This window comes from Blastomyces dermatitidis (genome assembly GCF_000003525.1).
Source record: "Blastomyces dermatitidis ER-3 genomic scaffold supercont1.5, whole genome shotgun sequence".
Taxonomy (NCBI): Eukaryota; Fungi; Ascomycota; class Eurotiomycetes; order Onygenales; family Ajellomycetaceae; genus Blastomyces; species Blastomyces dermatitidis.
Genome location: NW_025544778.1, coordinates 4,996,931 through 5,021,135, shown reverse-complemented (window position 1 = coordinate 5,021,135; position 24,205 = coordinate 4,996,931). Strand labels below are relative to the sequence as shown.

Here is a 24,205-nt window from a genome sequence, read left to right as displayed (position 1 = left end):
TCTCATTGATAATCATCAGTTCATACAATCTGTATAGAATCATTGAAATGTGAGGCTCAGAGGTAGAGATTTATAAATATCAAGAATTCTCAGACTGAGTTTCTATATTCTTATTCACCTTCTCTATCTCATCATTGACCAGATCCTCTCCATTATCCGGAACTTCTGAAATAGGTAGTTTGAGAAGACAGTGCAGAGTAGGAGCCTTGTATAAGTTTGTGAAGCAGCAGAACAGAAGAAGTTGCGAGGCATATTGAAAAGAGAGTTGATTGATATATGTGAATTTGATGATAAAGGTAAGAAAGACGCGTATTTGAATGATATTTGATTGAAAAAGACACATATTGAATGATAATTGAATGATTCTAGAGAAATGTTGATTTTTTGATTCTTTTGTAGTTGTTTTGCTACTAATTTTCAGGGTGCTGGGAAAATTCTGTTTTCGCAAGCAATTCGTCCGCCACAATATAACTTAGTTATATAGATATTTAGTGCGCACCGATCGGCTCGGCATCGGTATATATCGAACCTCGCGCGTGGCCAGATGGCCGCCTTTGGGGGCGCACCATGACTGAATGACTACCCAATCTACCCGGTATAGGTATACAGGTCAGTGGTGTACTGTACTGTGAAGGGCGTAGATTCGACGAGCGGGGGATTGACGTGCGATAATGAAGCACGGCAGGCGGTGACCTGTGTGGATTTGCATCTTGTGAGGTAGTTAACTAATAACCGAGCATGCAGCGTGTGTCTCAGCAAGAGCAGGATCACTAGGCAAAGTTTTGGGGGAGATATTGTAATGAGGAGATCGGCGACATGCGTTGCTACCCTTCTGCTCTGGCAAAATAAACATGCGGAATCTCAGTAATATAATTGATTGCCTGCCTGGATAGTACCGATTATCGCCATGCTCCATCACTGCTGGCGCATTGTACAGTATATTTCAATATGGAACTAACTAGTTAATGTTGTCAATACATCAGATTATGACTTAAAACTTCTGTTATATCCGATGTAGCCGAAAAGGCGATTACAAGTAGAGTCAAATGGAAATAAAATAGATGAAAATCACAGATTAAGCCCTAAAGTCGGTCGCCAAATTAATCCCCAATTCCCACTCCAACGATACCCTGATTGTGGAAGGGAGAAAAAAAGGAGAAACAACTCATGTCCACTCTCCCAGAAGGAACATCCCTCATCTAACTAACCCATACATTTGCTCATTTCAATGCACACCCCTCTACCCCCCAAAGCTTCGCACCGGCAATACCTCTGAAACACGCGGCACAGCCCACCAATCATGCCAGCGCCCCTTCGAGCCAACAGGTGGGACGTCAACGGATAGATTCAGTTTCGGCCGTTGATCACCATTTTCATCGCTCGAAGCAGAAATAGCCTTCTTCACCGTGCCAATGGCAATGCTCGCCCCAATACACGCGCGCAGCGAATCTTTCATATCACCTATCCAGTCATCCTGGAGCAGTCGGGGTGCGGGTTCAGGTTCAGTTTCTGGATTGGCACACTTATCCTTTCCGTCCAGCTTGTTCGGTTTGCTCTTACTCGCTTTCTCACCAACGTCGTCGTCGTCATCGTCGTCGTTGTCACCAGCATCACCATCCTGCTCGCCAGCGCGATCGACCCCAACTTCCAAAAACGCGCCGGCCGCCAAACACTTCTCGATCCCCCTTTTCGCCTCCGCAACGGCCCGCAACGCCCTCTCCAGAACGACGGCGTCGCTATCCCCGACTAACCCCGCCTCCTGCTCGAAGGTGTCGAAGGGGACAAGCTCCGGTAGCGGGATGGCAAGGAAGGGTTTCATGCGTAGTTCGTAGCGGAGACGGTCGGAGGAGTAGGTGGGGTGCTGTCTTTGGGTCTGCGTCTGTTTATGTGCGGAGAGAGTGGAGGAGGGGAGGTATATCGATGGGAGTAGCTGGTGGCGGGCTAGGAGGACGTAAAGGGCGTGCAAGGCGATGGCGAAGGCGTCGATGGCGATGAGTTCGGTTGTGAGTCTGTCGAGCAGGGAGATTGTTTTCTGGAAGTCCTGTCGGTGCTGCTCTGCAGCGGTCGCGTTGGAATTCGATTTAGGGTTTTGTTGCATTTGTGTTTGTGATGGGGACGGTGCGGTTCTCTTATTTGCAGCTAGTACACAAGAACGGATGCGATCGAGGTGAGCGAGATGTGTTGAGCAGAGGTGCGAAAGGTACCAGTACATCCCTGGCATTTCTTCGGGGGAGTATATCGAAAGTTCGAAGCCCAGTTGGAGGATGAGACGGAGCTGGCGGAGCTTTTCATGATATGCCCAGCTACTTAGCGGGTAGGCGTAGGTGGGTTCGCTGCCATGGAGGATAATGTGTGGCTCCAAAGTTAAAGTGCGCAGATGGACATCGAAATCTTCGGCCTGAGGGGTTCGAGCGGGTGAGAAGGATGTCACGATCGTGGTTGAGGTAGATCTAACGAGAATTAACATACCTCTGCCTGTAGCGCATCCCAATCAATAATGGAGTGGCAGAGCGTGCGGCGAACTCGACACCGATTCAAGCACGCAGTCCGATAGGTATCGACAAACGGCTATATAATGTACCATTAGAAAATCAATACCAAAAAGGCACAAAATAAACATTGATAAAACCATAGTCGAATTATGATCAGGTCCCCTTACCTGAGCAGCCTTTTTAACGAAATTATTCATATGCTTTGCGATCTGAAACCGGGAATCCGACGGTGCCTCCACTTCCTCATTCTTGCGGTCCAGCAGCTGGTTATAGGGCAAGACAAGTTCAGCAAGACTATCAAAGAAGAAATCTTTCACAGCCACCGAGCCTAAGATCTCCATATCATGTACGAGAAGCGACTGAACAAGAGATCGGATATAGACGCATGGCTGCGGTTTGCGAGATTGCAACGTCCAAACCAATGTCTATTCCAAAGGAAGAAGGGGGAAGATAAATGTGATTTGTTAGTGAAAAACAAATGTAATACAGATGGCCCCTTATCCAACGATGGATAGGAATAAGTAGAAAGGGGGATTAAATAAATAGGTAAACATACCTGTAAATTATAAGGCCCCCGATATTCCAAAATCTGCTGCACATCCACCGCATCCTGACAAAACCGCTTCATGTGCGCAATAGCATCTGCGGCACTAACATGAACCATCGGCCTAGGTGGCACGGTACTTGCCAACCGGCGCTGGATCTTCAAGCTAAACGCCTCTGGCACCGGTTTGCCCAGGTGCATCGACTTCTCGATTCTACCAAGTTGACGAAGAGCGGCCAGGAAGGGCTGCGTGGACCGCTGTTTGGCAGGCACCGTATCCATATCTAGACCAGAGAGGAGCTCTCGGCGGAATAGAAGACGGTGGACGAGAGCTTCGAAGAGAGCGTTGTCAATGGTGTCCCTTTGTTCCTGCCTCTGCGTTTCCAGCCAGAACAGGGCATCGTCGAGAATGGCCTGGATACTCGCTGATTCGACATCGGCGAGCAAACTGCGGTTATAGAGCTGTGTGACGAAATCCTCTTCCTATTGTACCCATTTTTCCATTTTACGGAATAAAAAGTTAACCATGTCCAACCCCTCAAACCCTACGCGGTCCCCTCCCCTCCCTTTCCCGAAAAGACGTCCGGCTTTTAAAACTCACCTCATGAAAATACTCCGAGCTGACTTTGTAGTTTACACGGTCACACGCCTTAATGAGGGCCAAGCAATACGCCCTCAACACAAGATTGACGAGTTCATCCCATTGGCCCTCAGAACAGCCCTCCGCTTTCCCCTGCCTTTCCTCTTCACTCCTATGATCCGAGTTCGCCTGCTGCTTACTAGCCGAACGGTCAAACCTCGCCTCCTCCAATGACTTGGGAACGGGCCACAGCATCCGATCGAGGTATATAGAAGTAAACAGCGTCTGTGGGAGGGGATGGCCGGAATGCCAGGCAACCTAAACATATGATCCAAAACATTAACAAACCCCAGCCCAAAATCCTGTTTCCATATCCCATATCCATATCCATATCCCAATTAGAATCCGTCCTTCTAGTTCGAACACTGAAAATATATCCGATAGGTATTAAACGCACCTCATGGCTCAAGAGTTGGTCCATAATCCCCAAGACTTCCGCTGGGAGTAGCTGCCGCCGGACGTCGTAGTCGTCATCTAGTGTTTCGCCGGGCGCCAGGTATCCGCTGTCCATTTTCTCATCCATGATCTTTTCATATATATATTCATAGTTAGATAGATAGGTAATACTACTATAACGCGCATGGGTCATCCAGGTGCGGAGAAAAAAAAAAGGGGGGGGGGGTGGTGGCCGATTTCTCTCATAGAGGGTACGGCGGGGGACAAAAATCGGTGCCCGGGTATTTGCAGCAGAGGGTAATCTGAATCCGTATAAACAGCAACGTATACAAAAGACGCACCTCCAGCGCCCCCACTGCCTCAAACAGCGTGAAGAATTCATCCTTGACGAGCTGGCCGGTGTTCAGGACTACAAACCGCATGGAGAGGAAATTGAGTTAGCCGCAAATGCTCATCATCGTGGACGAAAGCGGAGAAGGGCAGGCAATTAGGGGATAGAGTATTCATTCTTGGTTACACACCTGAACTGGCCTTTGTGAAGGCGGCGGTTATATCTTTCACGGACATCCTGCTGTCGGAGACTATACGCGGGGAAGTCGAAGTGGTGGTGTTTGGGCGCATGGTGGTGGGTGGTCGTGGCGTAAAGAGTGACGAAGATGGGGGAGCCCGATTAAGCCATGATTATGTACAGAGGCAGCGATAAATAGGAAATCAATAGCAGACGATGATAGATGTGATATTGTACAGATGATGTGATGAATAAATGGCTGGTGGTGAGAGCGTTGGGAGGAGTACAGGACGTTGACATTGGGTTGAAAGCTACGGGCGGGGAAACCGCCGAGAAGCAATCGGGACACGACGAGCAGCAGGCATACGGTTACGGGGGATTCAACCGGCCCTAGTTGTTATTATGCCCGGGAAAATAAATGGATAGGAGGTTCCATACCCAATTGATAGGCTAATCTAGCTATAAAGCCATGTATTCTCTTACAGAATGGCAGTTACGGTGTACTCTCCGAAGGCGTGGGTAAAATAAATATTTACCTAGCCAGTTTCACCACATATATACGTAGAGATAGAAGAGACTCCACTTGCCAATCGCAAGCACCAGTCCTCGAATTGACCAAATGAGATATAAATCAATTGACATATCGACCAGTGTACTATACATGTACAAGAAAAAAAAGATTTGGGGAGGGAAAGATGTGATCTTGTTTGCATCAATCCCACACGGTAGCAATTCTATCAACCTCCACCGTCATCACCTCATCGTCGTATTTAACCCCATGATATACCCCATCCCATGTCCATCGATCGATCCATCCATCACCAAGGAGGAATAAGAACAGTCTATTTCGACGCCGCAGCCGCAGCCGCAGCAGCCGCAGTCTCTACCTGCGCTGCGGCAAGATTCTTCACTTCGCCTTGTTTGCCATCCTAAAACAGATAAACAATTAGCAAATCCATCATCCGTTCACCCAAGCCACTATCATATCTCAATTCTCTCTTTCTTCAACCGTTCCCCAAGCACCCCATCCCGAAACCCCCCCCCCCCCCCCCCCAATATAGACAGCAAACACTCACCTCCCACTTCGCAAACTTCAAATCCATCTGACCACGTCGCTCGGCCTGGAGGCGGGGCTCTTCCTTGAGAGATCGACGGACGGCACGGGCGGCAACAGCGAGGTAGCGGTTGTAGCTGTGTGTTGGTTAATCAATTGGATATGCTGTTAGCATATTTCCCCATGCTGCGGGTGGTAGAAACATGTTGGGGCATAAATGATTTTGATTTGCGGGATGGAACGGAAACAGGTAGATTGAGTGAGAGTCAAAACGTACGTGAGCCCGGCGGCCTTCCACGCAAAAGCCATGGCTTTTTTTGGTTGTGGATGGTTTTTTTTTCGGTGGGATTGGGGAGAAAGGAAGGGGGGGGGGAGGAGGTAGGTAGCGTTGGCTGAGATGTCGCGGGTTGAATTGGATTTCAATTGAACTGTTCAAGACTTCTTTCTTTCTCTTTGACGCCGATGAGGATGGAAATGCAGGAAGGGCAGAATCTAATCCTTTTTCGGTTAGTGTGATTGGCCCTGGTTTGAACCAACTTAAGAAATTCAACTTCCGCAAACCAACCACTTCTCCGGTATCCGGCAACGGCAATGTGAAAATTTATCCATGCGCCTCTAGATATGTTTCTTCCGCTGGCAAGGTCGCAGGCTACTGAAGGACTTAGGCTTGCAGGCGGAAACCTCTCCTCCCGCAAGTCCTAGTGCCATATGCCTCGCCACACTCCCGACCACTATGGATCATGTCACTGTTTATAAGCTGCTCTCTTGTTCGCAGAATGCAATAGATCATTACAGCAATTCGGGGTTCAAAATTCAAATTCAATAATTAGATGTATGTCCGCACGTATATATGCCTTGTGTGCGTAGAGATTTAAGATGGGACACTGAGATGTCTATAATATTTAACACTTCGACTAACTAATAGGGTGTAGGATAGGTGATACTCTCCAACCATCAATCTAGTGGGGAGAATAATTGCCCATGAACTTAAAGACTTTGCTGGAAATCTATCAATCAAGTAGGGAAATATAGTTTATAGTGAGGGAAGAGAGAAAAGAAAAAGGGATGATAGAAAGAGTACAGGAGAAAAAGATTGAAGACAGCCCCAATGCCGTGCCAAACCGTACTTTATTAGTCCTGGAATGGCCAGAAATGTTCAACACACAGGACATCCTCTTCATCCTCACCCTTGTCGATCCAATGTTTCTTCAACTGTTTATTGACCTCCACAACTCTCTCAAACGACTCATTTCTTACCCATCCATCTTGGCCAACGTCGTCCAAAAGCGAACGCCAGTGCTCCACGAGGAGATTAGACTTGAACCAGTTCTCTTCGAGTTGATAAAAATCCTTCTCATCATCCGGGTCAAAGCGGACAGGGCAGGGAGCTTTCTGTAGCCTAGTCGACATGAGAGTATCCCAGGTATTGATCACCCTGAGCAAGGCACCTTTGAGGGTAACGACGTTACCGCTCCAAGGTCGGCCAGGCCTATCCAGAAGATGTTGGGTGAGCATGAGCATTGGATAGCTCAGAGCGTTAAAATGAGGTTTGTTGTCCTTTGCATTGAAAATCATATACAAGTAGAACAGCATTTGCCGTCGGTACAGCTCGTCAGCTTGAGATTTCTCCTCCGGCCCAATGATCCATAATCCTCCGGCAGGGTGGGTTTAGTGTAATCTTTGGGAGGTTCTGAGTCTGGGTTTCGAATAGTGGCGGATTCCCTGCGGCTAGCAACAAAGGGAGGATGGTAGTGTGTTGCCAATCGATTATACATGACACTTCGCACGAGTCAGAGACATAGATATTTGTCGGGTTGAGATCTAGTTTGTCGGTTAGCCTGGATGCGCAGAAAGAAGTGTTGAATCGCACTCACCTGGATGGCGCATCGTGGGCTGATTCATGGAATGCGCATGGTCCCCCGGCAAGAGGTATGGACAAATAGAAAGATACTTGTCTAGCAAATCCACGTATATCGCAGGTGCGACTTCTCCTTCGAGCATAGTATTCTGGGGAAAATCGTTGGTCTGAGGTTTTCCATATTGCTAGTCCATTCCCTCTCCTTCCAACCGATGGAATAGAGATAATCGCGATGATTTCTCCCTGTACAAAATCATTGGCTAGTACATATGTTAATACCGCATCCGAACAAAGAAGAGGCTCACAAGGGCCCCTATTTAACTCAAGTTGTGCACGCTTTCCACGCCAAAACATATATTCAGCGGTGGGGCCAATGCAAAATCGGCGAGCGTTTCCATCCTTATCTTCGACTCCAGCTGCGTAGAGATCCGTCTGGAGATTCTGGGGAAGGCTGTCTTGTAGTAAATACTCTCGTAGGAACCGAAAGGGAATGAAAACAGCTTGCACTCAATCTCCACGTAACTAGCTGGTAACCAAACAGGCTTGTTCTTTGGCCGTAACACCGAACTAGCGTTCCCCCAAAGGATTCCCAGCAGGCTTCTCCATAACGATATATTCACTTCCCACTTCGTTTTCTACGTGGGAGGACCAAGGCATAAACTCGTGGAACGGGTATCCCCTTTGAGCGTAAAAAGTCCATCCCACAGTGCAACTTCACTCTCCGTCGCGAGTCTTTTTGGAACTGCGATAGAGTATGGGATCTTGACGATGACCTCAAGGCCACCAATCCATGGTAAGAAGCAGCACCCTGTTGAAGCCATCGTCAGCAAGTTTCTTCATATGGACAACTCTTTCCCGGTGTACACTTTGAGCAGTGACCTTCTTAAGGGCCTCAATATTTGAACTCGACATATCATTCAGCGAGTCGAAGTTTCTCGTTGTAGAGGTAGCGGCCACAACTATAGGAGAAAAACTCTCGTCTAGGTCACGGCAGATTCGCGGCCACTTCGCTCATCGTGGATTAGTGTTTAACGAAGGAAAGACTGCAAAAAATGGCTTGGGTGGTGGGAACTGGTGCAAGATACATAGAAAAGAGTAGCGACCGAGCCTGGAGGTAAAGGGGTTGAAATGTCGCTGGCCTTAATCTCGCCAGCATCTCCAGCGTCGGTGATAAAAAATTCATATATCAAGCAACGAGACTCCAAAAGGCCAAAAAAAAGAGGAGCATTCCATGCAAGGGAGTTTCCCTTGCCGCCAGCGTTTGATCCCAAGAGAGTGCGAGGACACCGCACCTATCAGGGAGCACAGTACAGTACAGTGATGTGTTGAAGAATGAATATCCCATTACTTCTATTAACATTTTTCATTGGAGTTTGTGTTGCTTCTAATGAGTCCGAATAAATGTTGTGTGCCTGCATACTATTTAGCTAGTTAGTTACAAATGAGAGCTTGTGAGGTGAATCCATCATTCTCAACTAACTATATCTATAAGCTAGTTACGCGCAACTGGTGACATACATTATTTAGTTACTAGTTAATAAGTTAACTACTCAGTAACTCTCAGTAACTACTCATTATTATTATTTCCTCCTGTATAACCAACACTTGGCCTGTATTTAACATCACGCAAGGACTCATCATAAGCTCCGCTTGCATATGAGTATAATGGAAGAATAATAATAATAATAATAATACTCATTATTATTAACTACCCTACCACCGCAGCCTTGCGCTAAAATATTTTCCCGCTGCAGCCAAGCCTCTGAGCTGGATAGCTTTGTCCCCGCTGGAATTTGGAAGAGCGCTTCCAGAATCCACATTGCCGGGAAGGGGAAAATATGTACTCCGTACAGTACAGGTACTAACAACTATGCAGGCTGCAGACTGCAGGCCGAGCAGGAATATCACCGGCTGCCACGAACCCGCTGCATGATTATTACTATAGTACATGTACAGTACATACATCTACCTCGAGCGGTTCCCCGAACTGATTTATTTAGGCGAGCTTTAACGGCAAGTAGCTGGATCTGTTGGCAGAACTTATTTAAGTTAATGTGTCTACCTCACTATGAACTATTTATGCGATGGACTAATAAAATGGTAACTAATTGTTCTGAGTTGTTCCATATTCTGACCACACCACACTAACTCGCCATAGAAACAACAATTCAACTCGCCCTCCATTTTCCCAAATATCAGTCAAAACTCTAGCCTGAGAAATGTACCTACCCTACCGTACCGTAGCGTCCGGTACGGTCCGGTCCCGCTACCCTGGGTCAATCCCGGTGCCATGGCCCCGGTTCGCTTGCCCCCCTCTTGCCGTACCAATCCATAAGAACCCATCTGTCCATTCATTATTCATTTCATTTTCCCACATTACCCCTCGCAGAAACACCATGCTTCTATTTACATGCAAGGTGCCAACCACTTATGCAAACTATAAACTGCTAGACATAAAACGATGGAGGGGGGTGGAGGGGATGGAGGGGTGGCGGTGAGAAGGCCCTTCCCAAAAAATGCGGCTAAAACAACTGAACTGGGTGTCCTTCCCGGGACAGTCCCCGAGTTCCCCATTTTCCGTCTCACTTGTTCCCAGGCATGCAACGCAAAGCATAGCATTGACTGAATGAATGAGTCCATGAATGGACACATGAATGAATCCCGGCTGGATTTGGTATTGTTCTGTGTATTCGGAAAAGGAAAAATGGAATTAACCCTCCGGTGTGGTTCTACCGTTGCCGTGTCCCGACAGTATGGGAGAAAGAAACCAGGAAAGAAAAGGAAAAAGCCACTCTAGGCAACACTCCAAATGGACTTTCATGGTGACTTGTTGTTGCTCGAACTCGATGCCGCCAAAAGTCGGACGCAGGGGATTGGCATGGGTGGGAGCATGGATGTGCTTGCTTGCAGAAGGCTGTGGGAACTTGAAATCGGGTTGCAGTAGAGGAGGGCCGGACGACTTCTTCTTCTGTTCTGTTCTTCTCATATGTTCACAATGCCCGCGCTAGATGACAACCTCTCCTCTTCTGGAGTTTTCTATGTGTCCCCTTGCGGTTTCGAGTTGTGCATGGGTGCATGTTCTCTAGTGTCCTATTCCCTTCCATTGCTGCCATTTCGCCTCGAAAGTCCCCATCCCTGTCTATATATTGATGTCAATATATCAAGAATCCCCTAGCAGGGCTGAAGTAGATTCCAGAGACCGCTGTAGCTAAATAGTCAGTTCCTGAAGCTGTAAAGCGAGAAAGAGAGAAGCAAATCGTATCCTGTCGTATCATAATATGCCTCGTGGTTCAAGAAAAGAGAAGAAAAGCAAAAATAACCCCATTCCCCTAGCCTAGAGAGCCTCCTTCCATGCTGGCTCACGTACCTAACTACTCACTTAAGAGCTGCCGCCTCAATAACCAAGCCTGCTCGCCCCCAACGCTCAACAATCCACTTCTCCCTCCACAACACTCGAGTCTCGTCCAAAACCCTCTTATCCCTTTTGCAATCAGCCAGCTTCATTCTTTTCTTCACCTTCTCCATTACAACTCTGCCTGTCGAAGATATACCTGGTTCATCTCTTAACCACTTCCATCACAGGCGCCTGAGGCTGTCGACACGAGAGCATCATATATAAGCCTTTGGCTCCTTTATAGCCAGACTCTTTACCATAGAGGAGAAGGCCTGTCAGAGAGAAAAAGAACCTCTCTCTCACTCACCTCTCACTCGGTCAGGAGAGGAATTGCAAAAACGCAGCTTGTCGAAGCTGGCCCTTGTCAGCTGTCCTAGTCCCACTCTGGCTTCTTCCAAAAGCTGCAGGACTTGTAAAAGAGCCAGTCTATCAGTGGGCTGAGGAAGCATTTCATAAAGGAGAAAGAATAAATAGAGAAGAAAGGAACGACGACAAAGACAGAGGATACGAACACCATACTCGTGTGTTGTGTTCGTTGATAGAAGCAACGAGCGGGAAACGACGCGTTTGCAATCTCTCTAATCTCTCATCCAGACACGTCTCAATCCACCTGGCAACAGGGGACGAAAAATAAAACATAAACGTAAAAACACCCCTTCACCTTGGAATCAGCAAAAAGCAAAAGCAAAAGCAACAACAATGACCTCAGCCCGCACAACGAAGTCCACGAAACAGCGCAAGGACAGCAGTGCAATCGGCAAAAACAACGGGCAGAATTCGAGAAAACCACCACTAAACCGCCCAAAGAGGCGGAACATCGTTCGTTGGAATGGTGAGTTGTGGTTTCGTTTCCCGCCATTCATTTAAACCTTGCGTGCATAAAATAGGCTATCTCCTGCTAAATCTTCTGTCACGTCTGCAAACCAGGGGATAAACTAACTGCAAAAGCAAAAATAGACATCCTAAACAACAGACTCCTCCTCTGTATCCAGAGTGCCTGCAGCGCCAAGGGTATTAAATTGCCATGGGAAGCAGTCGCTGAGTTGATGGGAGGGAGTATCTCGGATGGAGCAATTACACAGCATCTCACGAAGCTTCGTGCGAAGCTCGAAAAAGAAGGGGAACATGTTCCGCCGCCTTTAAAACGTGCCGGAACATCTGCTGGTGAGGGGGCGAAAGTTATTGATAGACCAAAGAGGTCTATGATGGCTAATGACCAGGTGAAAAGCGATGAATTCAGCGACGACGATGATGATTCGGACGATTCGGAAGATTCAAACGATGAGAGAATGGCAGTTGCTACGTGTTTGAGAAACACGCACCAAAACAAAACCAATAACGCCCAGGAGAACGAGAACGTCGATATTGACAAAGACAGCCGCAGCGAAAGCAGCACGGAATACGTTGCTGTGGGTGCCAGTTTTCTCCAGTTCCCCAACGATCGCTCTCCGCCGCTGTCGTCAAGCTACAAGCACGATCACAACGTTAACGCCCAATTCCAACCCAAGGGTAATGCTAAAGGCAAACCCAAATGCAGAGCTAGCGCGCAGAGTAACAAAATCGCTTCATCATCGAGCGGAAGCTCGCCGCATCGGAAACTTGTCAGGCTCCGTATAGCCCCAAGAGGTAGTGCGAACTGTGATGGTAATCGTGCTGTGGAAAACAATGGTATTGGTACCAATGGCAATGGCAATGGCAACGTCAACGCTCTCAGACGCCGCCTGCCGAGTGTAAATATGGAATCCACATCAAGCGATACCGCGCATGGCAGTCCTGAAAGTACGTGGGGCGTAGCAATGGACGTGGTGAGGAATAGGGAAGGAAGGATATACGGCACTGTGACAGTTGGGCAACCTCACCAGCAGCACTACCACCACGGCCAGTCCCCGTATGGCTGTCCTGGATCCGATGGAGGGTCTCCCCATATACCCCCTGCGGAAATGTTGCGGCAGCTCGGCCACCACGTCGAGTATCCCAATCACAGTCGTAACAATCACATGGCCCGCGCTGGGTTCCAAGAAGGAGGTAGTTCTTTCGGCATGAACCCGAACGGGGTAGGAAGGCTGCACGGCGCCGCTTCACCATACCAGGACAATACACATACGTTCCCAAATGGCGGCATGCCACCACCTCACTCACTGCCATCGAACAATCCGGCCATCCCTGCCCCCATCCCCGTACAAGGGGGCTACTCCGCTAACGGAATGTGGCATTATGGTCGTAACAATAACCCGTACGCAAACATCCCACACGCATATCGCACCAATATCACAGATGACCAAAGGCCGCATCATACCACACACAACCACAATCACAACTACAATCGCGATTCGCACACACCCACAATACCCCCAACAGCCCTTCCATACCACCACAGCACTGACACCGGAGCCAGGACTGTCGGAGGAAGAAACGAGATGGAAAAGCCCCCGGCCGCGCCAACTACATTGATGGAGCATGCACAGATACCCGTCCAGCAAAAGGAACAGCAACCGGATGAGCAGGGCCAGATGCTAGAGGCAGCAGCGCTAGAAGACCAAGCCGCCATGATGGATGAATTGGACGATTTGCCACAACTGACTAATTTCGACGCTGAATTCGTTCACGTGGATGGGGGTCATGTTGAAGACCTTTTTGGTGACTATGGGTATGGGATAGAAGGGGTGTTTTAATGGAGCATAGGCTGGCATGGCGGCGGAGGGGAGGCGTTCGGTTGATTAGAGAATGCCTGAAGTAGATTATATACGTGGAGTCGGATGGCCAATGGGTTGCCAAACGCAGGCGTGTTCCACGTACGGTCAAGAAAAAAGGCGTCTATTCGTCGAAATAGCTGGAATGGGAAATGTGAATTTCGTTCGGCCCGCCTCAGTTAAGGACACGAGTTTGGTCATCATCTTTAACGCTTGTTATTCATTTCTTGCTTCCTTTCTTTTTATTGGCTTTAAACCATTCTTTAAAAGATCCCCATTTTCCTTTTTTTTTTTCTGTTTGAGCCCAGATCGCACGGAGAGCAGGTAAAGGAATAACGGTGAAACGATACGTGCTGGTTATATCCCCCTGAACTGAACGGACTCCGTTTTACACTGCTTGACCCCGTCTTTTGGAACACTATGGCGAGAAAATACCCTGTGGTAACTATCTCTTTTCTTCTTAGGTTTGACGATATGTTTTGTTTTTCACTTGTTTTGCAGCTTGCAATAGGGAACAACGCCTACATGACGATCTTTGGACATGGGGGAAGGAAATTTGCTTAAATAACCCGACGCGCCGCGCTTTCAGACACTGATGAGAAGCCTGAACCTGTACAGTTCTATCAGATGAAGCATCTGTTGAACGGATACACTGGCTCTGGCATGTCGTCATATTGATGTCCCTTTCCCTCATTTCTCTTCCTATTTCTTTCCATTACCATTGACAGCTATATTTGCCATTTTCAAGACATACCAAATGATAATAAATGACCAGTCGCTGCTTTTGCTCCAATTATCCTTGTGAAATAGCTCACATGGAGTTTCTGTTCTGCTTCTTCTCCAGTCCGTTCAATGGAAGCTGGACGGAGACGAGCTTCCATCCTGTGGATTGATACATGCTGGAGCGGGCAATTATTCCCAAGGGTATATATTTTCAAACTCGGTAGACCCGTAAATGAATGAATCAATGGGTGACGGAAATGGGAAATAGGAAATAGGACGGATAGAAATTGAGGGTTGACGGGCATCACTCCAGGTGTTACGGAGTAGAAGATGATCCACATCCGGCCTGCTGATTTTATATTGTCGTACAGAAGGACTTGCTGTATGTTTTACAAAGGATCGTAGTACCTCTGTTCTGGGATAGCACCTAATTTAGAACATGTTTCTCGTTCACCTTCGATCTCCCCTTTCCATAAATCCTTGCTGCAGGTATAGTTATACTGTTGGGCTGCTAACGGTTTCGGGATCTCTGAGGGACTAATAAAGGATCTTGGCGGCCAGTCGTCGTTGCTTCTCAGCGGTGAGGTCCACTAACTAGTTATAATTAACTAATGCCGTGCACAGATCGCCTCCACAGAGGACACTGAACGCTTTTCAATCACCTTTTACTTGAGTTACTCGTGATATACTGTATGGACACACAAAGATTGAGAAGATGGAGCGTTCTTCAGAGAATCTATACTCCCACGGTAACCCCTGGTTCTAAGTTGTCAGACTACTACATACACGTCGGTCGGACCCTACCCTACGATGTTTCGGTCCTGGTTTCTTTGATTCCGGCAATCGCGAGATTTTAGTCCACGTCAAGTTACAATAATCAGGCGGCTTTTATTCCGCAGGAACATCGCGATAAGAACCGGATAAAAGGTGCTAAAGACAAAATCCGGTCTTGGGAGGAGGACCAGGACTACCCTACTACTATGTAAGACTTCACTACCACTATTTTGGCTTATTCTTATGTCGAGTGACTTGATATCAACAACCATATCTGTCCATGATAGCTCTGAATGAAGGGTACCTTAGTAGCTGTGTAGTAGTTAGACGTTTATCCGGGCAGTAGGTAAATACTCTAGATAGAATGGAGAGCACATGTTTTCGCTCATCTAGATCGGCCTCAGGACGAAAGTATGCGATTGTTTAAGCAAGGTCATGTTCTGGATGGGGGATTGTATGCTGGTCATACCAAGAATCTAACCTCCGGGGTGAGCATAAAGGCCCTTCCACCCATCAGGCAGTGGACCCCAACACCTGACAATACCGGATATTATTCCCCCTTTGAGAAGGATAGGGAAAGGTGGTTGGCCAAGGTATAGCTCTGCAAAGATGACCATGCAACTCCACATGTCACAGGCAAAACCTGGACATTTCCTATGAAGTCAATCTGGAGAGCAGAGTTGCATAGATGAGTAGCCATGCTGAGTCACAGAATCGCTTAGTTTCATTGCCAGACCAATGTCGCCAAGGTAAATTTTCTCTGTGTGGAGATTCACAGGAATCTCAATGGGATGGACAAGCTCTCCCTGCTTCCAGAGTTCGACAAACGGTATGATTTGCTTTAGCGGCTGACCAAGTGCCTTTGTATTTAGCCTTCCTGCTAAAGCTGTGGAGAGGAACCAATGCCCCACATACAGTTCCTTCCATTCAGATCTGTAGGATATCCATTAGATTTCACATCAACCGAACAGAGAGTGGAAGGCAAAATTCACTCACCACGGTGAACAATTCCAGCTTTGTGTAGGTTTCTCAAGACATACAGCAATTGCCTAGCAGCGGACCTGCGAGTGATTATGGACAGATTTCTCAAGATTGCAGGGTGAAGGCATGGCCCCTTCATAGGAAAAACGAAAACCTTGTGACGACACTTGTTTCTAGGGAGGAGAAACATCACCGAAATATGTCATGAGGCGAGAGACATCCTTTCCATTCTGAAGGATCTCGTCCTGAATGCGGGTTTCATTTTCACCACCGTCCCCCGAAGACATGACTTTGAGGGCTACATCCCGCTTGTTCTGGAGGTCGCGGGCCATCCATACGGTGGAGAAACCCCCAGAGCCTATTTTATGCTCTACCAAGTATCTCTCTCATTGAGTTCTTGTCCGAGGCAAATGGGATATAAGACATGTGCAGTGTCCTTTTCATCGTATTTCTTCCAGGGCTCCATAACCTCCCCGAAGTCAAGCTCCTCATCCTGGGTGCTGACGAAGTCGCCAAAGTCGGCCGAAGTATCACCTTCGAGGTATTGGGGCGCTGTTGCCGTTGTCGCCATCACCGGCACGCTCCTCGAGACAGTTCTATCTAGGCGAGTATTTGGCAACTGTAGGAGATAAATTTGGAAAGTTGTTATCTCAGCGGGCTCAGACCCTCTGGCTCGGTTTGAGCGGGTTGCAGCATTATTAATCTGGCATGACACTAACCTACTTTTGATACAAGTCATGTGCTCAGAGCAATCCTTGTCAGAGAGTCTGAGAAGAAACAGTTTCATCTTCAATGAAGATTTCTGAGATTTTATAAGAATTTTTCAGATTCTTCAACTTTGACTTTCTATTACTATATACTTATATATCTTTGAGATTTGAAAATCATCTTAGCTTATAATTAAAGAGAAGAAGAATAGAAATATTTCTTTAATATTTTAAAAAAATCTATATTTAAGATAGATATATACTCTTAAAAATAATTATATTTTTTAATCTCAGAATTTCTAAGAGTTTTTTTTTTTTTTTTTTTTTTTTTTTTATATAAGAAATTGAATTAAAATTTCTATATTTAAAAATATATTAGTTAACTTTGAGATAATACTTGTCACGCTCCCGGCCGCGCCAAGGCCCCGTTGCGGTTTCACACGGCCCATCGCTTCCATGCGGATGATTCCATCCATCCTGCAGGCTGTCTGAACCGGTTTCCAACTGCTCTATGACATCATTCGGATATATCATAGAAAGATCTGATTGATGGATATGAGAACCCCGCTTCTATATGAGGTCAGCAGATTACTCTTCCTTGGCAATGAGGCGCTGCTGAGGTATCACTCCGGCTATTCTCACCTGTGGAATGAGAGAAGAGTATCCGCTCATTGTCTATATAGAATAGCTAGATGCTGGCTTCTTATCAAAGGAGCCAGCAATTCATTTCTTTTCTTCTAGAGGAATAATATATATAAGAGTTACTGCATGCCTCATACAATCTTCTTAGTATACTAAGTATCATATCTGTGATATTCTCACAATAACTCTGTAGTCTATGAGCTTGCTATTCAAGTAAGATAGTCAAGCTCACTTATACAGCTTCTTAAACAACTATTTCTACATGACACTGCTGACTAGTCACTGCTTCAGTCTCATTACATTACAATTCAAATCACTTGATCTGATTACATGTTTGAATCAGTCAAGCTCTAACAGACTGATATAATCTTACACACCTGTGCTGAGACTGATCTGACCTCACTCTCTGGAAGAAACACTACATCATTCTCTAGAGTGTGTACACCTCTATCTCAGCAGGAATCTGAGATTTCTGAACCTGCTGTGCATTTTGACATGAGCTCTTCAATCATCCTGTCACTGCCGCAGCCCCTACACACCTACATCTATCATGAAGATAGAGAGATTAAGATCAGAGATTCATCAAGATATAAGAGAAACATCTTGTCTGAATTTCACAGCTTTATCTGTACTCTTGAACAGAAATTCTGCCTTAATCTGAGCCAGTATAATACTCATGAGATACAAGTAATATACACTGTCAACCTTCTTGAAGGCATCTCTGTGACTACTTGAGTTATCAAGAAGAGAGAGCTTGAGCATATCAATGCTGTCATAACTTGAGAAGAATTCAAGAACTTTCTACTGAATCAAATTGAAGATTACTGTAACTGCAGCTTCACAGCAGTGCAGCAGTTTAACTTATTATATCAACAAGATGATGAAAATCCTTTCAATTTCAATGCAAGATTTGAAGAATATTGAGAGAAATTGACTGATGATTTGAATCAATTAAAAACACAGCTTTATCTTGTGAAGCTGACTCACAAAGTGCAGACAATGATATTACAGTATCAGAGTTCATCAATCAATCACACTGAGCTTGTCAACCTGACTTTCTGAATCTATTTGAATAATTAATTCTCTGAGAAAAAGGTCAATAAGATCTCTTCTAAGCAATCAATGATGAAATCTAAACAGTGTCATGATAACTTCAGTGCAGAGAAAGTAAAGAAGAATTTCAAGTATTCTGATTCTTCACTCACTGTGAAGAAACACTAAAAAAGATTTGATAAAGATCTCTGTTTCAACTGTGAAGCTGATGATTACTATATCAGTGATTGTAAGAAGCTGAAGAAGGAAAGAAACTGAGAAGACATCTTCTCAAAGTCAACTTCTCTTCTAGCAAACATATTCACAGAAGATAAAGAAGAGAAAGAAAAGGATTGATAATTCTCACATCTTTGAGTTCATGTTATAATCACAATGCATACTCTGAATGAGAAGATATCAGTGAGATGTCTACTTGACTCTGAGATAAATGCTAACTTCATATTCTATTTCTTTTCTTTGATGAAGAATTGAAAGAAGATAGGTCTGTCAGATCATGCAAAATTTACAGATGGAACAAAATGTCACTGTTTTAACATAATTCAAGCAAAGTGTGTGATCACAGACTCAGAAGAAATCTTCAAGAAGAGCAGTCTGCTTCTTCACACAGTCAATATCATAGATGAGAATGTCATTCTAGGTCTTCTGTGATTGAGAGAAAACAATTCTCTCATTGACTGAGTCACTCAGGCATGGCAGTACTGCCTCACTGATGAAGAGGCAGTAATAGAGGAATCTGAAGAGTTCCATTGAAAGAATCTTGAGAAAAAGATTGAGTTGATATACTGCATAGCAGGTGATTGAGACTTGAGAACAGGTGAAGAAGTCATCACTCTCACTGCAAGATTAGCAGCAGTATCTGTCATTGAAGGTGAATATACACAATGTCTCTTTACAGATTTTAAGAATGTCTTTTCAGAAAAGGAAGCAGTGAAGTTTCCTGATATCAAGATGTGATATAAGATTCATCTTGAAGATAATGCAACAGTATCATACAGGCCTCTTTACAACTTGTCTGTAAAGGAGTTGAATGTTCTGTGCAAATATCTTGAAGAAGTGCAATCAAAGAACTGAATATATTCATCAAAGAGTTCAGCAGGGGCGTCTATACTCTTTGTGTCCAAGAAGGATGATAGACTATGTCTATGCATAGACTACAGAGGTCTCAATAAGATGACAGTTAAGAATTGCTATTCATTACTGTTAATTGATGAGATGATTGATCAATTATCTGAAGCAAAGATGTTCTCAAAGATTGATATACAGAATGTCTATTATAGAATCAGAGTTAATGAAGATAACATTTGAAAAATAGCTTTTCATACCAAGTACAGCAATTTTGAATATCTTGTTTTATCTTTTAATCTTTGTAACACTTCAGCCATCTTCCAGATCTATATAAATGAGGTGCTGTGAGGCCTTGTTGACATCTCCTGCATAGTATACCTGGATGACATTTTAATCTTCTTGAAATCAGAGAAAGAACATGATATCCATGTTTGAGAAGTGTTGAGTCACTTGAGACAGTATCAACTCTATGCAAACACTGAAAAATGCTCATTCTACATGCAGAAGATTGATTTCTTAGGTTATATTGTTGAGGTGAATGGCATTTCAATGAACAGGAGCCAGGTCTCTGTCATTGAGAACTGATCAGCACCGCAGATGTACTGTGAGATGCAGGTGTTTCTAGAATTTGTGAATTTCTACAGATGATTCATCTATGCATATTCATGAATTACTGCCCCCCTTATGGATCTGTTGAAGGGAAGTGTGAAAGGCAGGAAAACAGGACTGTTTATTCTCACTCAAGGCACTGTGCAGGTGTTTACAGAATTGAAACAAGCTTTTGCAGATGTCATGATACTGAATCATTTTAATCCCAACTTACTCAGTCAGTGTGAGACTGATGCATCTGAGAATGAGATCTGTGAAATCTTTTCACAGTTGACACTGAAGGCCTTTCAATGTTGAAAGGATCAGGGAATAATCATCTCTGAGAAAACAGGCAATGAATTGTCTGTGAGAGAAGACTTTTTCACAGAGTCTATAAGATGCTGTGAATGAAGATCAGTGACCTTCTTCTTCAAGAAGTTATCACTCATGCAGAAAAGATATGATACTCATGATCAGAAGATGTTAGTAATTGTTGAATCCTTTAAGATCTGATGACATTATCTTCAGAGTAGTAAGTACTCAGTGCAAGTTCTCACTGATCATGCAAATCTGCATTACTTCTTGATAACAAAGAGCTTGACAGAATATCAAGTCAGGTGAGTGAAGCTGCTTTCAGAGTATGATTTCTATATCTGATACTGTTCAGGTCAGCTTAACCTTGCTGACACACTGTCTAGACAGTCTGATTATAATATCATTGATATGAAGAAGAATTCTACAAAAGGACCTCTGTCATCACTGTAGAAGAAGCTGGCTGCAGGGGGTTGAAGTTCTCTAAAGCTTGGGAACAGCGCTGAAGAGACAGCTGTGCAACTCAGTATAGAAGATGAAAGAGAACCTGAGTCTCTGCAGAAGACTGACACTGAAGATCATGAGCTTCTTGTGTCATATCTTACAATCATTAAATTGATAAAGAATGAAATGATCTACAACCTTTCAATCTGACTACTTTTGAAATTCATTGATAAGTTACAGAAGAGGAATGCCTCTACTGCAGCTCAAATTTAAAAGTTGAAGAAGAAAGGATTCAGTTTGAACTTGAAAGAGACAGGCCCTGGGCAGGGTGATGCTGCTAAGAAATCAAGTCACTGATAACTAGAAGAATGTGAACTTCTACTGCTGAATGATTCAGTCTTTGTCTCTTATAGCAGGACAGTGTGTCAGAAGTTATTAAGAATTCATCATAATGATTCTCATGCAGGACACTTCAGGTTAGAGAAGACTGAGAAGCTTCTAAAATGTAAATATACTTGAGACAAGCTCTGAGCAGATGTCAAAGAGTATGTTGAAACTTGCAATGTCTGTCAAAGAATAAAGATTCTGTGATATAAGCAATACAGTGAGTTGACATCACTGCCTGTTTCAAAGAGCTTATGACAGAATCTATCAATGAATTTCATAGTTGACCTGCTGAAGTTGACAAGAGTCAAAGAATATGACTCAATTTTGATCATTATTGACTGCTTCATGAAGATGACCAGATATATTTCTACTCACAAAAAGATTAAAGCCTCTGAATTGACTGACCTGTTTTTAGATATCATTATTTGTGATCACAGTGCTCTGAAATCATTGATAACAGATTGAGAATCTCTCTTCATCAGTAAATACTGATCAGCTTTTTACTATTATCTTATAATAAGGTATCTTCTTAGTACTGTATTTCATCTGCAGACTGATGACCAGACTGAATATCAGAATCAGACACTAGAACAGCATCTTCAAGTGTTCTGTTTATATTATCAGAATAATTGACTCAAACATCTTCTGATCACTGAATTCATATATAACAATGTAAAGAATGCAATCTTAAAGATATCTCCTTTCTATGCTTGTTATAAATATAATTCTTTGTTACTCAGTGATGTTGCAGACAATATTTCAAAGAAAGAAATAGACAGTCAGAATGTCAGACAGGTACAGAGAATGAAGTATCTCTCAGTGTCAGAAGTAAAAGTGAGATTGAAGCTTTTGAATAAAATTCATGAGAAGGTGGTGAAAAGTATTCACTGCACTCAGAAGCAGCAGATGAAATACTATAATTGAAAACATCTTTCAATGAAGTTCTTAATAGAGGATCAAGTGCTACTTTCAGCAAAGAATATCAAGATAATGAGACTGTGTAAGAAGCTCAGTGAGCAGTGACTAGAATCTTTTCTGATAACAAGAGTAGTGAGTAAGCAGACATATAAGTTGAAATTACTCACAGAATTGAAATCAATTCATTCTGTTTTTCACATTTTCTATTTGAAGCTCTATAAGTAACACTTCAGAGCAGAGCTGCCTCAGCTGAATAACATTGAGATCAAGAATGATACTGAATATCTTGTAGAGAAAATATTGAATAAGTGAATATATTACAGCAAGCTTCAATATCTTATCAAATGAGAAGAATATTCATTATCAGAGAATTCATGAAAACTGCTTGAGCATTTGAAAAATGCTGAGAAAGAGATTGCAATCTATGAGATGACTAGTAGAGACTGCTCTGTTACACATCAGAGATGTTGAATAAGAAATGCTACTTGAGACTTCTCATTTTTCTCAAAGGGTTTTTTTAGAGATAATCTTATGATGGTGAGCTGATGTCTTGTAGACTCTGTAGCACTCTTCTTCTATTTTCTCTCAAAGAGTTTTTAGAAGTTTAATGAGACTACACAAGTGTAAAATTCCTGAAGCAGTTAGAGAAAAGGAATATTGAAAACTAATAAAAAGATTAATATTATTGATCTGCAGACTGCTGCTATTCTAATAGAGCTACAGTCTGCTGAAAAAGTAAAAAGAGGGATCAGAGTCTACTCATCAATAATCACATTCTCATCAAACTCATTCTTCACTGTTAAAGTCTCTGGCACTGATATCTTTGTCTGCTGAGAAGTTAGCACTGCAGTGCTGCAGAGAAGCATACTGCAGAAGAGCATGAGAGATGCTGAAAGTATTAACTTATTAACTTACAAAGCATCTCAGTCATCTGCTTCAACTGAAGCAAGATTCTCTTCAATCAGTGATTGATCTCTGTGGCACTTTCAACAGTAATGCTGGCTGACCTCTTCTTGAGATCAGTCATTCTGAGGTGTTTTTTCATCTTGAAGATTCATGCTTTTGTCTCCTTTTGCAGATGAGCAAGAGAGACCTTCTCAGCCTTGACAGAATCTATCAACACTTAAAGCTCTGAGATTCTCACTCTGTACTGCTTGAGTATCTAGACTTCTTGTCAGAACTGACATAATGTCTTTCTGTGAAGTGATACTTACAGGAAGACAGGAGTTGTTATTACAGACACAACAGAAACAATGAAAGTGAGAGAAGAGATGAGTGTATAAAATCCTCCTCTTCTTCAGCTGCTTAATGCAGTGCAGACAAGTAGCAGTGCTGATCAGAGACTGCACTAAAGCCTTCTCACAGAGAGAAGATGAAGAAACTGCAGAACTCTGTGAACTCAACTCAGCAGCATTCTGAGCAGGGCTCAGGTGTGCTGTAGAAGGGGAACTACAGATTGAGCTTCTTGAAGTCACTGTCTCTGAAACCAAGCTCTTCTCAGGCTCCTCTCTGAATGACCACACAGGGTCATATGCTACTGTATTGGCCGGGGGGGGAGGCAGTGTTGCAATAGTGGTGAGGGGGGCAGAGAACAGACTGGATATGGATGAACTAATCAGCAGAAGGGATGACATCTCACTGCAAGGCATGGTGACTATCACTGCAGCTGTAAAAGAAGCAGGAGAAGAAGGAGATGTGACAATGAGAGTGATGCTTTCACAGCTCATTGACACTGCTGTCTCCACCTCCAACCTGGCTTTCTTGGCGGCCATGAAGGCTGCCGCTGCACCATGAAGATGTTTGTTACTCACTAGAAAACATCAGAATAAGTCCTTGATTGTTCTTCAAGAATGATACTCTCATGCACTCACTGTTGCAATTGAGAGAGAGGAAAAGAAAAATGTTTCATGAGAGAGAGAATCTTTTTGAAAAATCCTGCTACTACTGTTAGCTTTGTCTCTAAAACATATCACTTTTGTAGAGAATTTCATATATAGAATGAAATATATTGAGAGATCTGTAAGTCACTTGTTAA

General features: G+C 44.2%; 7 protein-coding genes across 7 annotated transcripts; 2 read left to right on the top strand and 5 right to left on the bottom strand.

The window, feature by feature from the left end:
* Positions 1-1,240: 1,240 nt before the first annotated feature.
* BDCG_05603 (amino-acid N-acetyltransferase subunit Mak10) lies at positions 1,241-4,693 on the bottom strand (the record flags this gene model as incomplete). Its single annotated transcript, XM_045421292.1, has 8 exons — positions 1,241-2,398; positions 2,470-2,568; positions 2,660-2,917; positions 3,049-3,519; positions 3,638-3,934; positions 4,074-4,202; positions 4,414-4,481; positions 4,594-4,693. 8 exons carry the CDS (start codon positions 4,691-4,693, stop codon positions 1,241-1,243), a joined length of 2,580 nt encoding a protein of 859 aa, XP_045277210.1.
* A 729-nt stretch (positions 4,694-5,422) lies between these two features.
* BDCG_05602 (F-type H+-transporting ATPase subunit epsilon) lies at positions 5,423-5,943 on the bottom strand (the record flags this gene model as incomplete). Its single annotated transcript, XM_045421291.1, has 3 exons — positions 5,423-5,509; positions 5,657-5,771; positions 5,912-5,943. 3 exons carry the CDS (start codon positions 5,941-5,943, stop codon positions 5,423-5,425), a joined length of 234 nt encoding a protein of 77 aa, XP_045277209.1.
* Positions 5,944-6,357: 414 nt separating this feature from the next.
* BDCG_05601 (uncharacterized protein) lies at positions 6,358-9,312 on the bottom strand (the record flags this gene model as incomplete). The annotated part of the gene is made up of 6 exons (XM_045421290.1): positions 6,358-7,455; positions 7,509-7,641; positions 7,772-7,943; positions 8,113-8,300; positions 8,357-8,451; positions 9,210-9,312. 6 exons carry the CDS (start codon positions 9,310-9,312, stop codon positions 7,247-7,249), a joined length of 900 nt encoding a protein of 299 aa, XP_045277208.1. The 3' UTR covers positions 6,358-7,246.
* A 2,273-nt stretch (positions 9,313-11,585) lies between these two features.
* Positions 11,586-14,593, top strand: BDCG_05600 (uncharacterized protein; the record flags this gene model as incomplete). The annotated part of the gene is made up of 2 exons (XM_045421289.1): positions 11,586-11,718; positions 11,844-14,593. The coding sequence occupies 2 exons, from the start codon at positions 11,586-11,588 to the stop codon at positions 13,556-13,558; spliced, it is 1,848 nt and encodes a 615-aa protein (XP_045277207.1). The 3' UTR covers positions 13,559-14,593.
* Positions 14,594-15,735: 1,142 nt separating this feature from the next.
* BDCG_17151 (uncharacterized protein) lies at positions 15,736-16,386 on the bottom strand (the record flags this gene model as incomplete). Its single annotated transcript, XM_045426301.1, has 3 exons — positions 15,736-16,006; positions 16,114-16,187; positions 16,243-16,386. 3 exons carry the CDS (start codon positions 16,384-16,386, stop codon positions 15,736-15,738), a joined length of 489 nt encoding a protein of 162 aa, XP_045281318.1.
* Positions 16,387-16,424: 38 nt separating this feature from the next.
* Positions 16,425-16,625, bottom strand: BDCG_17150 (uncharacterized protein; the record flags this gene model as incomplete). Its single annotated transcript, XM_045426300.1, has 1 exon — positions 16,425-16,625. One exon carries the CDS (start codon positions 16,623-16,625, stop codon positions 16,425-16,427), a length of 201 nt encoding a protein of 66 aa, XP_045281317.1.
* A 6,798-nt stretch (positions 16,626-23,423) lies between these two features.
* Positions 23,424-23,964, top strand: BDCG_17149 (uncharacterized protein; the record flags this gene model as incomplete). The annotated part of the gene is made up of 2 exons (XM_045426299.1): positions 23,424-23,429; positions 23,626-23,964. The coding sequence occupies 2 exons, from the start codon at positions 23,424-23,426 to the stop codon at positions 23,962-23,964; spliced, it is 345 nt and encodes a 114-aa protein (XP_045281316.1).
* Between the last annotated feature and the right edge of the window lie 241 nt (positions 23,965-24,205).